Source organism: Biomphalaria glabrata, chromosome 11 (genome assembly GCF_947242115.1).
Source record: "Biomphalaria glabrata chromosome 11, xgBioGlab47.1, whole genome shotgun sequence".
In the NCBI taxonomy this organism is placed as follows: domain Eukaryota; kingdom Metazoa; phylum Mollusca; class Gastropoda; family Planorbidae; genus Biomphalaria; species Biomphalaria glabrata.
The window spans coordinates 4,053,390-4,066,627 of NC_074721.1; the positions used below are offsets into that span (position 1 = coordinate 4,053,390).

General features: G+C 38.4%; 1 protein-coding gene across 1 annotated transcript in view; it reads right to left on the reverse strand.

Moving 5' to 3' along the window:
* LOC106066233 (double-stranded RNA-specific editase 1-like) overlaps nucleotides 1-13,238 on the reverse strand; it is a 74,017-nt gene that overhangs the window by 18,053 nt on the left and 42,726 nt on the right. Inside the window, exon 6 of the mRNA XM_056004225.1 lies at nucleotides 505-1,088. Coding sequence (XP_055860200.1) covers nucleotides 505-1,088 — 584 coding nt within the window. The remainder of the gene's footprint in view (nucleotides 1-504; nucleotides 1,089-13,238) is intronic.

A 13,238-nucleotide genomic window follows, 5' to 3' on the forward strand; every position in this document is an offset into this window, starting at 1 on the left:
AACGAGCATAAAGGAAGGGTTCCGAATTGCAGATGCCAAACACAACAGAAGCAGAAAGAATTGTGAAAATGCAACGGCGCCTGGTGATTACATATGCCCAACCTGTGACCGTATCAAGGATTAACCTCTTTAGTCACACAAGAAGTTGCAAAGGGAGAAGATGGTTTCTTGAGACATAAAATGCCACAGATAGCTCAGACCTCATACTTTTGAGTATTAGACAACTTTCACTTGACTCTCTAAAAGACTATTTTCATTAGCCTTCAAATGACTCTAGTCACTCTGAGATAGGCTGGCATTGTAGGGTCATTTGCACAATCTCTGGTGGAGATACAGCTCATGGAAAATGGTGGCAATGTGATAAACCAGAAAATTCCATGAATCTTTTTTTTTTTTTTAAAACCTAGAACTTAACAGCATCCAGTTGTTACAGTACCTGATGTTCATTGCAGAAAGTAATGTTCGAGAATTGAATGGGCAGTTCTTGACTAATAAAACACTGACCTGAGCTCTGTTGAGTGCTGATGTGTCCACAGTCTCAGAAGGTGTACCATCACCACCGCCACGGTTCTGGTTTTCAAAGTCATTGAATAAGACGTCTGAGCCTGTCATGTCAGAGTCTGTGGTGAAATCAGCGGTGGCAGGCAGGAAGCCTCTTCCAAGGGCTTGATGAGCCTCCGAGGCATCTGGGAATTGTACAAAGGATTTCAAGGCAAGCTCTGCAGCATGAAGCTTGGCCAGCTTTTTGGAGTTGCCTCGACCTTCAAAAACCTGGTTGTTGACCTCGACAGACATGACAAAGACAGGGGCATGAACGGGGCCAGACTGGGACACAAACTTAAACTGCGTGCCAGGTTTCAGCTCATTCAGGTGCATTAAAGCATTTTTCGGCTCTGGAGGACCATTCAGTCGCCTCTTTTTCTTGGGCTTAGCTTCCCCAGTCCCAGACCTCTTGCCCAACATGTCTTCACCTTGGTCACCACTTGCTTCACCACTTGCTTCAAGGTCACCAGCAGACTGCTCCTCCGGAACAGGCAATGGAGCCTTCCGTTTCAACGACTTTTTGCCAACCCCAACATCAGGGGCATCTGTGGGGAAAAAAAAAGATAGGTCAAATTATAATGGAAAACAAAACTGTAACAACAAGGACATAAAAAGTGAACACAATGGATTATTTCAGTCCTTTAATTTCATTGAATGATAATGGACCAATCAACATATTAATTAAATGTAAAAGAAGACTATGGTGGTTGAAAATTTGTCTGCAAATAACAAGATAATTTGTCTCATAGAGGAAAAAAGATGATTTCAATCCATCCATCTAGTTATGCATGCAGCTTGAAAGTGTTGAAGTTTTTTTCTGTCAAAAATATTTATTTGTGAATTTTTAAATATTCTTTATGCGATAAGTTTTAGTATCTGCTTTCCTGTCTTGAGAAATCTCATCCAGAGAATATCTTTTCAAGTACTGGTCTAAGGTTAAAGAGAAATTAAGTTTGCTATTACATGTGTATGCAGTAGCTATTTAATTTAATTCCATAAGTATTTCATCAACAAAGGTATCCACAACAGCTTTTCATACTTTGTAAACAATCTAAGAATTACCCAAACTTGAGAAACGCTTTGTCTCATTTTTAGCCAGCCACAAGTTATGACTGGAGAAATTAAAATCATTGCAATACTTGTGGCTAATTAGAGTCATGTGAAAAGAAATACATTGAAAAGATGGCCAGGGCACAAACATATAAGATGTCCTAACGAAATTAAAAAGAGATCAGAATCAACAGAAACATCATTGAATCCATGCATTACATTCAGAGCTTACAGTGGAGGCCTGACATAGTACACATATAGAAATAAGAACAACAGTCTAGGTAAATTATCCTCAGAATAGATCATCAAGGAAGACGAGCTAGATCTGAGACTTTGGTCCTTTGTAAGGAAGAACTTTGTGCTCTATGGGGACATTGAGAAGATTGATTACATGTTGCTGAGGCCATGGGGCACAAAGTGAAAAATGGCAAAAGATATACACACCACTATTTGATTTGCATAAAGTAATATCATTTATTGATGCCTGTCCAGAGCCTACGAAATGATAACCTCCCCTGTCAAACTCAATTTACACGCTACATCAGAGTGCCCCAAACTTGTTTATCTAGAAAGGACATTTGTTGAGAAGATACAGCCCCTAGGGGAAGTTATTCCATTTTTCAGTTCATAAACCTGGTGACAATGATTTGTCTCCCCATCTCTCTCCAATACACACATCCACATTGATTTCCTTATTGAGCAGCCAACCCTAAGCCACTATCTCTAAACACCAAGTGAAGAGAATCTAGTGATCAAACCGAATGTTCAATGTTCATGAATTGATTTTGTTACCCACGCAAGTAACAGCATTGCTTCAAACAGTCATTCAATCTTAGGCTTCAAACTATGCTACCGGCCGGCCGTTTTAGTTAGGCAGTGTGTAGAGAAATGCTTTACTCAGTACATTCATATATTCCTTGCAAGATCCACCCTTTTATAAGGTTTATTTATTAGGCCTCCTATTTCTTTGTGTGCATGTGCATTTAGTAATATACAATACAAGGCAGCAAAGTTATACTACCAAACAGACCCATGAAAAATACTTTTTGGAGAAAAAAAACAAAACATTTAACTATCAAAAGTAATAGACACACTTTACCTATGTTCCTAGATGGTATTATAAAAACTGCTTTAAAAAAACAACTTATTTAATGGAAAGAACACCACACATACAATTATATCTTAATAATGTAGAAGTTTTTTCCCTTGATATCAACCAAGATAATTAATTACCAATAATTGGTTAATATTTTTTTTATTGGTTCATGTTTTGTTACATACAAACCATAAATGTGCAAATTTCAAGAAATTATGTGTACACATTTTTCACCAGACAGACAGACAGACTGAGTTGGTCTAAGCTTTGTATAAAAAGCCCCAATTATTTTTAAGACAAGCCATAGGCAAGTGACCAGCGAACAAGAGATGACATGTCAATAACTCAAAGAACTCCAAGGTCTGCACTTTGAATAGGATCAGCCCTTATCACAAAGCAAATACTCTCAGCTTAATATTAGCCCTTCCACACTGGGGCAGTTCTTGAGTAGTCTGGAGGGACAATAGAGGCTCAAACATCAAGATAACCCCATTGATTTTCCTGGCTAAAGTCATTTATTATTATGTTTCTACATCTCCTAGATCTTCATATTTCCACCGATATTCCCAACTCCCCCCCCCCCACACACACACAAATCGATCTTTTTTTTGTTGTTATATTTAGAATGTTACAAAATGCTGCATACAGACGTCCCAAGCTTAAAGAGTCCTGACACATATCGTCTGCAGCATCTAGCAGACGTGCGAGGAATAGAATGACACGTACACACGTGATCAAATATTAACAGTTTATGTTCGACTTTGGCGGGTAAATAAGCTAACTAGATTAACGCCAAGCGCGTAGAGCTTGAGGTGGTCATGGGACTGGTATAGTGTTCAACTATACAATAGACATTTACAATGGCATCGACACTGCCACTGGGGTTGGGGGGAAGGGTAATGACTTGCAGGAAGGGCAGACAATCATAGTTAAATGTTTCAAAAAAAGTATTTTTCAAATCTGTCACAATCTAAAAAAAAAAAAAAAGAGGATAAATAGTTTGTACCCTTGCAGCACCACCACGATCTTCAATTTCTGTTAGAGAATAGCCAATCCAGTACAGTACAATCAACAGCACATTAAGGTTGACCTCGGCAGTAACAGCTGAGGATGCAGTGCCCAGTACTCTATGGCACAAAGCAAATCATGTCATGTCGGATTATTATTATTATTATTATTATTATTATTATAGCTTTTATATAGCGCTACTTTCATGCTTATAGCATGCTCAGAACGCTTTGGTCCAATCTCATTTGTGGACCAGTGGGGGGGAGAGGTTATCTAGGAGTTGGTTTTCCGTGCTGCATTTAGGCGCTCAGTAAACACAACTCTGCCCGAGTCGGGTGTCGAACCTCGAACCCCCGCAAGCGCACTTAGCCTCTCGACCACGCTTCCCACCACCGGATCTTAACGAATCTTTCCCCAACGAGTAGAGAAACTTGCACTGTCTCAACAAATGCTTGTCATGTAAAACAAATTGCATTCTCGCGGACACAGTAACATGTAGCTAAGTTAGGGCTCTCTTCAGTGGATTTATTCACAGGGCATGTCTTCAATCAATGATGCCCAACCTTATTCATTCCGCGGGCCATTTCAATTTCCAACACTAGTGTCGCGGGCCACATGATGGAAAAAATACAAAAAACTTCAACTGACCTGAAACTATTTTATTTCAAACCCGAGGTTCTAGTACTTACATTGAACTATTGGGATAGTTGAATTTTCTCTTTACACTTCAAACAATGGCGTAAGTTCTGTTTATATTTTGTTGTTCTCATGTTTAAAAAAAAAAAAAAAGATCCGTTCCCTTTTCCCAGTAGATTTCATAGTCCTAGTTCATGAACGCACAAATGTTAAATGTCTTGGTAGTAATCCATTTTTTTTTTGGGGGGGGAGGGGGATTTTCTATATTCTGTGCAGACGTTTCGGCGGGCCGAATGGAAGCAACTCGCGGGCCGGATTTGGCCCGCGGGCCGTATTTTGGACATCACTGTCTTTAATAGACTTCATTAAATACTTAAAAGTAAATAACAGAAGAGCTTTAAAGACACAAAACGCAATAATAACCAATTAGTTTTACTTCTACATAATTCAACCAACTGGATTTGAAAGTATTCATATTTTTTCCCCTTACTAATTTAACATTTAAAGGTAGTAGATGCCACTATAATATATGTATTTCCCAAGTCACAAAAACGTTAAAAAAGACACAAAAAAAAAAGAAGGTGCATCAATTAAGAAGCTAAGAAACTGAAAGTCTTCATTACGTGCCAAGTGTTACACATTGTCTCTGGGAGCAGCCCTTTCATCAACATCGCGGCTTCTGATGTTGTCAGTTTTTGACAGCTCGTTTACTCCCAGGAAAGAGCCAAGCTTGTAACTGTTGTACAACACTCACCTGGCCAGACGACCAGGACATCACCGTAGCCTTAGATTTTGGACGAAACACGAAAGAAATGAGATTTGAACTTCCCAGTCAGCCGTGTGTGATGGCGACAAACTGTTTCCTCCACGTCAAATAGTTTCACGAGATCAACATAATTCTCAGAGCAGCAAGCTGTAAACATTCATAAAGCATGAGGGGGGAGGATGGCCACGTGAACACCTCAGAACGATGTCACTGTGAACTGATCAAAAGCATGTTTTCTACCTACTGTCTTCATTAGTATTCCTTTTGTAAACGTTGCTTTCTATGCTGATATAGCATGCTCAGAGCGCTGTAATCCAGTCACTTTCTAAAGACGTCTGGCAAGAGATACATGTGGAAAGTTTAAGTGAGAGGAAGAGGTATATGTGGGGAAGAGGTATATGTGGGGAAGAGGTATATGTGGGGAAGAGGTATATATGTGAGGAAGCGGTATATGTGAGGAAGCGGTATATGTGGGGAAGAGGTATATGTGGGGAAGAGGTATATATGCGAGGAAGAGGTATATATGTGAGGAAGAGGTATATATGTGAGGAAGAGGTATATATGTGAGGAAGAGGTATATGTGGGGAAGATGTATATATGTGGGGAAGAGGTATATGTGGGGAAGAGGTATATATGTGAGGAAGAGGTATATGTGGGGAAGAGGTATATATGTGAGGAAGAGGTACATGTGAGGAAGAGGTATATGTGAGGAAGAGGTACATGTGGGGAAGAGGTTTATGTGGGGAAGAGGTATATGTGAGGAAGAGGTATATGTGGGGAAGATGTATATGTGGGGAAGATGTATATATGTGGGGAAGAGGTATATGTGGGGAAGAGGTATATATGTGAGGAAGAGGTATATGTGGAGAAGAGGTATATATGTGAAGAAGAGATACATGTGGGGAAGAGGTATATGTGAGGAAGAGGTACATGTGGGAAAGAGGTTTATGTGGGGAAGAGGTATATGTGAGGAAGAGGTATATGTGAGGAAGAGGTATATATGTGAGGAAGAGGTATATGTGGGGAAGAGGTATATATGTGAGGAAGAGGTACATGTGGGGAAGAGGTATATGTGAGGAAGAGGTATATATGTGAAAAGCTTCAGTGCTGATTTAGTCTATCACAACCCAGGTCATGAAATCTCCAATTGAAAACTCCCTAGCCTACATCACAATGCAAGCCCCCTCAGGTTGCCGAGCGACTCATTTCAAGTTCAAACAGAAGCGCTTCTTAGCGAGTTTTCATTCATCTTATGAAAACCACGCGAAATCATTTCTATGATCAAAGATCACGTTTGTATGTCGGCATTTCCTAAATCAGGAGTCAAGTCAAACCTGCGTCTACGATAGATGTGGATGCCTCCCAAGTTTGAAACTTTGAACACAAAAAGAACGCTGAATACACAGGTCTACTTATTTCCTTCAATGTCAGGAGGTGATACAAACATTAGTAAGAGACTGAGCCAGTGGTAGCTGCGGAGACATTAGGGGAAACTTTCTTGGACCCTTCGAATTGTATTTTAGCAGAGTCCGGCTGCATTGTCTTCTTCCTCGGTTTCATACTTTGGACTTTCACCACAAGGTCCCCAGGGCTCGCAACAGTACCAAGGAAAAAAAAAAAAGGCAGACAGAGAAAGCGATGGGAAGACAACATAAAATAATGGACAGACCCGTCAGTGAAAGAAATTCTATCCAAGGCTAAAGACATAGCGGAATGGAGAAAGACGTCAACAGATCTTGTGTTGTGACCCATCGTTCAACAGATTAAGTCACTAAGGGATAGGTGAAGGTGAAGAATAAATTGAGTGAAGAGCTATGTACGAGATAGGTGAGGTAACGAGGGAGGGAGAGGGTGTCCTATCAACATCATTAAGGTGTGCACCTGAGTTTAGAATGCACTCACAAAAGAATGCAAGGGTCCACCACACCGTGTGTACAGCTACAAAGTGGTGATACTTGTTGATATAAGCAAGAGGTGTTTACACACTCGGGCACGCGTTCAAATAATAGCAGAGAAACCCAGGAGCTAGGTGGATCTACCTGGCAACCACGCCCAAGCACCAGAGAATGACATCTTTCAACGCTATCAATTATTTAGATAACCAGTTGTTGTTTTTTTTTTAATAGCAGGAAATCTTGGTTTTTAATAGCAGGAAATCTTGGGATGTTGCATTTCCCAGTTCCACGATGGGGAAGCCTTGTTATCGAAAGTTTGAATAATCTTGAAATGGATTTCGCATTAGTAATGAAGGATAAGACATTGTAACGATATATATCGCATGATCAAATGTAATTAAAACCCTAACAATAAAGAAATGTGCCAATGTTTTAAATGTTTAAAGTTTTTTTTATCTATAAAAAAAAAGTTTAAAAGTACAAAAATAAGAATAATATGCCTACTAATTGAAGGAAATCAGCCAATAAAATTCTCAGAGAATAAACTTGTAAAAAATAAATTATATTACAGTAGAAGTATAAGCTAACCCGAGTGCAGTAGTACTTCAAGTCATAAAGTCAACTTAGAACAGTAGCAGTACGTTAAGTCATAAAGTCAACTGAGAACAGTAGCAGTACTTCAAGTCATAAATCAACGTAGAACAGTAGCAGTGCTCTAAGTCATAAAGTAAACTGGGAACTGTAGCAATACTTCAAGTCATAAAGTCAACTGAGAATAGTAGCAAACTATAAGTCATTAAGTCAACTGAAAACAGCAATAATTCAAGTCATAAAGTCAGCGTAACGTGTGATGTAGTCAGCTTATTCTTGCTATTTATCAAGATAAACATTTTTTTCTACTAAACCAGACCAGGTGAACCTCATTATGAATAGAAACATGAAAAAGATCCATCCAATGCTTAATTTATGATGAAGTGAAACACTCTCCACTCAACCCCCTGTTCCTTAGTCTTTGAAACAAAAAAAATCACCGCTACATATAACCCTCCGTCCAATAAAACTGCTTGAGAAAAATCAATGCCATCCCGTGCTAGACAAACATCTTCCACGACTCACTAATTTTCTACTCACCACAGAATCATTGCCATTCATTCTCCCCGACACCAAGAAAAAGTCAAATTCTGTCAGTTTGAATCTATTACAACATATGGCACATCATTATTGAAACTCTATATATCAATCCGGGTCCCAACAGAAAAAGACATTATATTCCCAAGTTTATTTCAACAAATCAACATCAACATGAAGGAACAACAAGCAAAAAAATATTTTAAAATCCTATTTTTTAAAAATAAAACAAAGCGTTTCTAAGTGAAAGAACTCCGCATTTACAACCATATATCTCAATAAAGTAGAAGTTAGTTCCATTATTCGATAACAAACAAAATAATTAATTGACTAATGTTGTTTTTTTTTGTTTAATTGATTCATGTTTTGTTAGGTACAATAAATAATCAGAAAATGGGTGTGTGAGAAAAATTGAGCACAATAATCTGAAGGGACGAAACCCTACATATCTGTGAATACAGAAGGATTAATTTTCTTGTTGGTATACAACAAAATAATTAATTACCAGTAATTAAATGACTAATCTACTATATATAAGCGAAAATACCACTGATCTAGATTAAGGAAAATACCAAAATAAATGTAGAAATCGTAATAGGAATGTGTACGAAGGACTCATGTTTTTGTTCTTGAGGGGGAGCCCGGAGGGAAGTATGAAGCGGGTCTTTCCAGATCAAAAGTCTACGTTGGAGAAATTACAATGCGGAGGTAAAAAAAAAATGGGGGTTCCAGAGAGCGAAAAGAGAGAGAGAGAGAATAGGAAAGAGATCGTGAAATTTCAATGTAACTGACACACTAATTCACAGGCTAAAAATGTGGCCCGTTTATTAAAATAAAAATTAAAAATAAAAAGCCTGGGATCAAATCAACGGGCGTAGCCGGTGCGTACTTCTAGTTGGTCATATTTTTTTATTGATTCATGTCTTGTCTATGCCAAAGAATAATTGTGCAAAGTTTCCACCTGATCCGAAGATTGAAGTGGGAGACAGCGTGAGTTGATATAAGCTTTGTAAAAAGAAAAATAGCAACGGCACACAATACACATATTGCCAATACAATAATATAACCTTTTACAATACTAGAGGCACATTACTACTCCACATGCTGGAACAAAATCTTTGATGTCATCATTCTCAGCACAAGAGTTTGTTTGAAAAGTATCCAAACTATCTTCCTACACACAACTCGTCTAGTAGGAAATCCACTTGCATTCACTGGCACACAAACCAACTGACACCAAATGGCTTCCGAAAGAGACAGCTGGAGAACTCGTACAAAGGCCGCGGGACACAAATACAAGATTAAAGGAAAGCTAGCGCAAAGTACAGGCCAAGACGGCGAAAAGACCCCCCAGCAGATAAGTGCGACGGATGTGGCAGATAGCTCTGTGTAACAAAGTCAAATACTGTATTTTTCTGTAATTCTGGGTTCCAAGTCAAGCCTTATAATACACCAATTAAAAAAACAACATTCCGTCTGGTTCAATATATATATATTTGTAGTGATAGACATACGCCTGGGCCTGATTTGTTTATAACTTTCCTTCCAAATCAAACAACGAAGGCGCCAAGCCAGCTTACATCAGACACATTCGCACATTTCAATTTGATAGGTCTTACAGAAACATAATAACATTCAATCCAAAGAAATACCCTAACAAAAACACATTTTTAATGTTTTAAATGAGAGAACGAGACAATAGATGTATGAGTGTTTAGAGTGTAGTAGCAGATGAAGAATATTTTGTTTTATTACAGTGCGAGGCATGCCTGCATCAATCACAGTCTGAAAAAAAACAAAAACAAAGGGGTTGGGAAAGAGTTATCGTAAAGTGGTTCCTAAGTTATTTCATACACGCGATCGACAAAAACAACTGTAGAATAGAGGACTCGTGAACGCGCAAACGACCAACGTCCGGTCAGCGCTGTTAATATTACGCTTATTTAAATCGCATTTACAGTAGTAACCTCCAGTTAACGAAAAAGACACTTTGTTTTGTCCTAAACACAATAGATACCAGCTCATATACAACTAGAAGGAAATAAGGCTGACACACTCGGTGGGAGAACTCACTCACAAATAAACTCTGCACTCTATCCAGAAGAATTGAAGAAATTAATTGTAAATAAAATAAAGGAGAAATGGACGAGATCCCATCCAAATCACAAGAAAGATGACGCTTACTATAAGCTATCCCAACAAGACCAACGTCTAATCTTTCGACTAAGGACCGGACACAACAGAATGCGACAACACATGTACCGGAAGCTCAAAATTGGAACCAGTGAAATCTGCACATGTGGAGTGTCACCAGAGAATGCTGACCACGTCCTCCGAAAAATGCTCTCTTTACCAAGAGGCCCGTATAAGACATTGGCCCCAAATCACCCCAATAGAAAGAAAACTATATGGAGAGCACCCTGATTTGGAAACCACTGCGCAGTTCATCTCATGTATTGGTCTAGTCATCTGAACGCTCCAACATAACAATGAGAACGATGAAGAAGAAGTCCTAAACACGAAATGACACCATTTTGTTGGCAAAGACTTCGTAAGTGAAGCCATGATTGACTTGCCCCCCACGTCCACACACGCCCCCACTGTCTCATTACCACAAAACCAACACGACACGCCAAAGAACCACACTGAACTCCAAAGAGACACTCACATCACTAGAGCGCCACCAACAAAAAACAATGGATTGGCTTTAAACTGACTGAGCCCTAACGCTGGAGTGTCCGCCACAGCATTGCTAAGTGCCACTAAGAAGTCCGCACAACACTCCTCAGTGCTTGAGTAGCACCAACCCCCCCCCCCTCCCCGACATGCAGATCTTCGGTCCACACCGCTGTCCTTTGAACAGAGCCACATCAGGGGAGAGCTGACTGCCCTCTACTAATCACATATAGATATACATTTCTGAGCAAGTGTCATGACGAGATCAATAAAGCACTTGACCTTCTGAATGTTAGCCCAAGATGTCCATCGATTGCGGACTAGATCAATAACCGACTCCCCACAGTCGAGGAACTTCCTCAAACATTCAGGTTTTTTTTTTTATCTTCCACACAAGTTTCCATCATATACGCTTTTTTTTTCTTTCAACAAATAAATACATTTAAAGTAATAAAAAATAGTGATTTGATAAAAAAAAAACTAACGGCAGAATTTAACAAGCAAAATATAAAAAGTCCTTAAAAAAACAACAAAGCTTATCTGAAGTGGAAGAACTCCGTCCTTAAAACTATATCTACAAATGATGTACAACTTACTTCCACTAACAAGCATAATTAATTACCGATAATGTATTCACTAATTGAGCATTTTTTGTTTATTGATTCATGTTTTGCTAGGTATAATAAATAATTGTTTAAAGTATCAACTAGACCAGAGAATGCCTGAGAGACAAATAGCGGTAACAATTATTTAAGGAGATTAAACCCAACAAATACAACCATATGTGTGAATACTAAAGTATTAGTTTCCCTTGTTGCTATTAAACAAAATAATGAATTACCAGTAATTAATTATCGTATTAGTCACTTTTGTTTATTGACTCATGTCTTGTCTTTATCGATGAATAATTTGGGCGAAGTTTCAACTTGATCCGAGAATGGATGTGGGAGAAATAACGTGTACTCACTATTTACCAGACAGAGTTGATATAAGCTTGATAAACAAAAAATGATTCAATAATACGAGCAACAAGTCAAAGTCATTTTGAACATGAACAGAAAATACTATCAGATGTAAATAAATTACAAAATGACAAAGAGTGTACGAGTTTCCCAAATTAGTGGCAGGCCCAAGTGGGTCCATTTAAGTGAAACATGACGTCACACGCTAACTGGTAGAGAAATAGACGGTACAGCCATGAGGAAATCATGGTACAAGGTAGTATTGTGGGTGGAAGGAAACGGGTGGTCTATTTGAAAATGTAGCAATGTCATAAAAAGGGGCAAATAATCAGGTCACAGGAACACGTCAATTGTCAACAGCATCAAGTCATTAGTTCTAAAGGTACAAGTGGACAAACTCTCAAAAACAACCAACAACTGGTCTATGTCTTCTTCCAACATTTTAGTTCTAGAAGTGGACAAACTCTCAAAAACAACAAACAACTAGTATATGTCTTCTTCCAATATTTTAGTTCTCCAAGTGGACAAACTCTCAAAAACAACAAACAACTAGTATATGTCTTCTTCCAATATTTTAGTTCTAGAAGTGGACAAACTCTCAAAAACAACAAACAACTAGTATATGTCTTCTTCCAACAATTTAGTTCTAGAAGTGGACAAACTCTCAAAAACAACCAACAACTAGTCTATGTCTTCTTCCAACAATTTAGTTCTCCAAGTGGACAAACTCTCAAAAACAACCAACAACTAGTCTATGTCTTCTTCCAACAATTTAGTTCTACAAGTGGACAAACTCTCAAAAACAACCAACAACTAGTCTATGTCTTCTTCCAACAATTTAGTTCTACAAGTGGACAAACTCTCAAAAACAACCAACAACTAGTCTATGTCTTCTTCCAACAATTTAGTTCTACAAGTGGACAAACTCTCAAAAACAACCAACAACTAGTCTATGTCTTCTTCCAACAATTTAGTTCTCCAAGTGGACAAACTCTCAAAAACAACCAACAACTAGTATATGTCTTCTTCCAACAATTTAGTTCTAGAAGTGGACAAACTCTCAAAAACAACCAACAACTGGTCTATGTCTTCTTCCAACAATTTAGTTCTCCAAGTGGACAAACTCTCAAAAACAACCAACAACTAGTCTATGTCTTCTTCCAACAATTTAGTTCTACAAGTGGACAAACTCTCAAAAACAACCAACAACTAGTCTATGTCTTCTTCCAACAATTTAGTTCTCCAAGTGGACAAACTCTCAAAAACAACCAACAACTAGTCTATGTCTTCTTCCAACAATTTAGTTCTACAAGTGGACAAACTCTCAAAAACAACCAACAACTAGTCTATGTCGTCTTCCAACAATTTAGTTCTCCAAGTGGACAAACTCTCAAAAACAACCAACAACTAGTCTATGTCTTCTTCCAACAATTTAGTTCTACAAGTGGACAAACTCTCAAAAAGAACCAACAACTGGT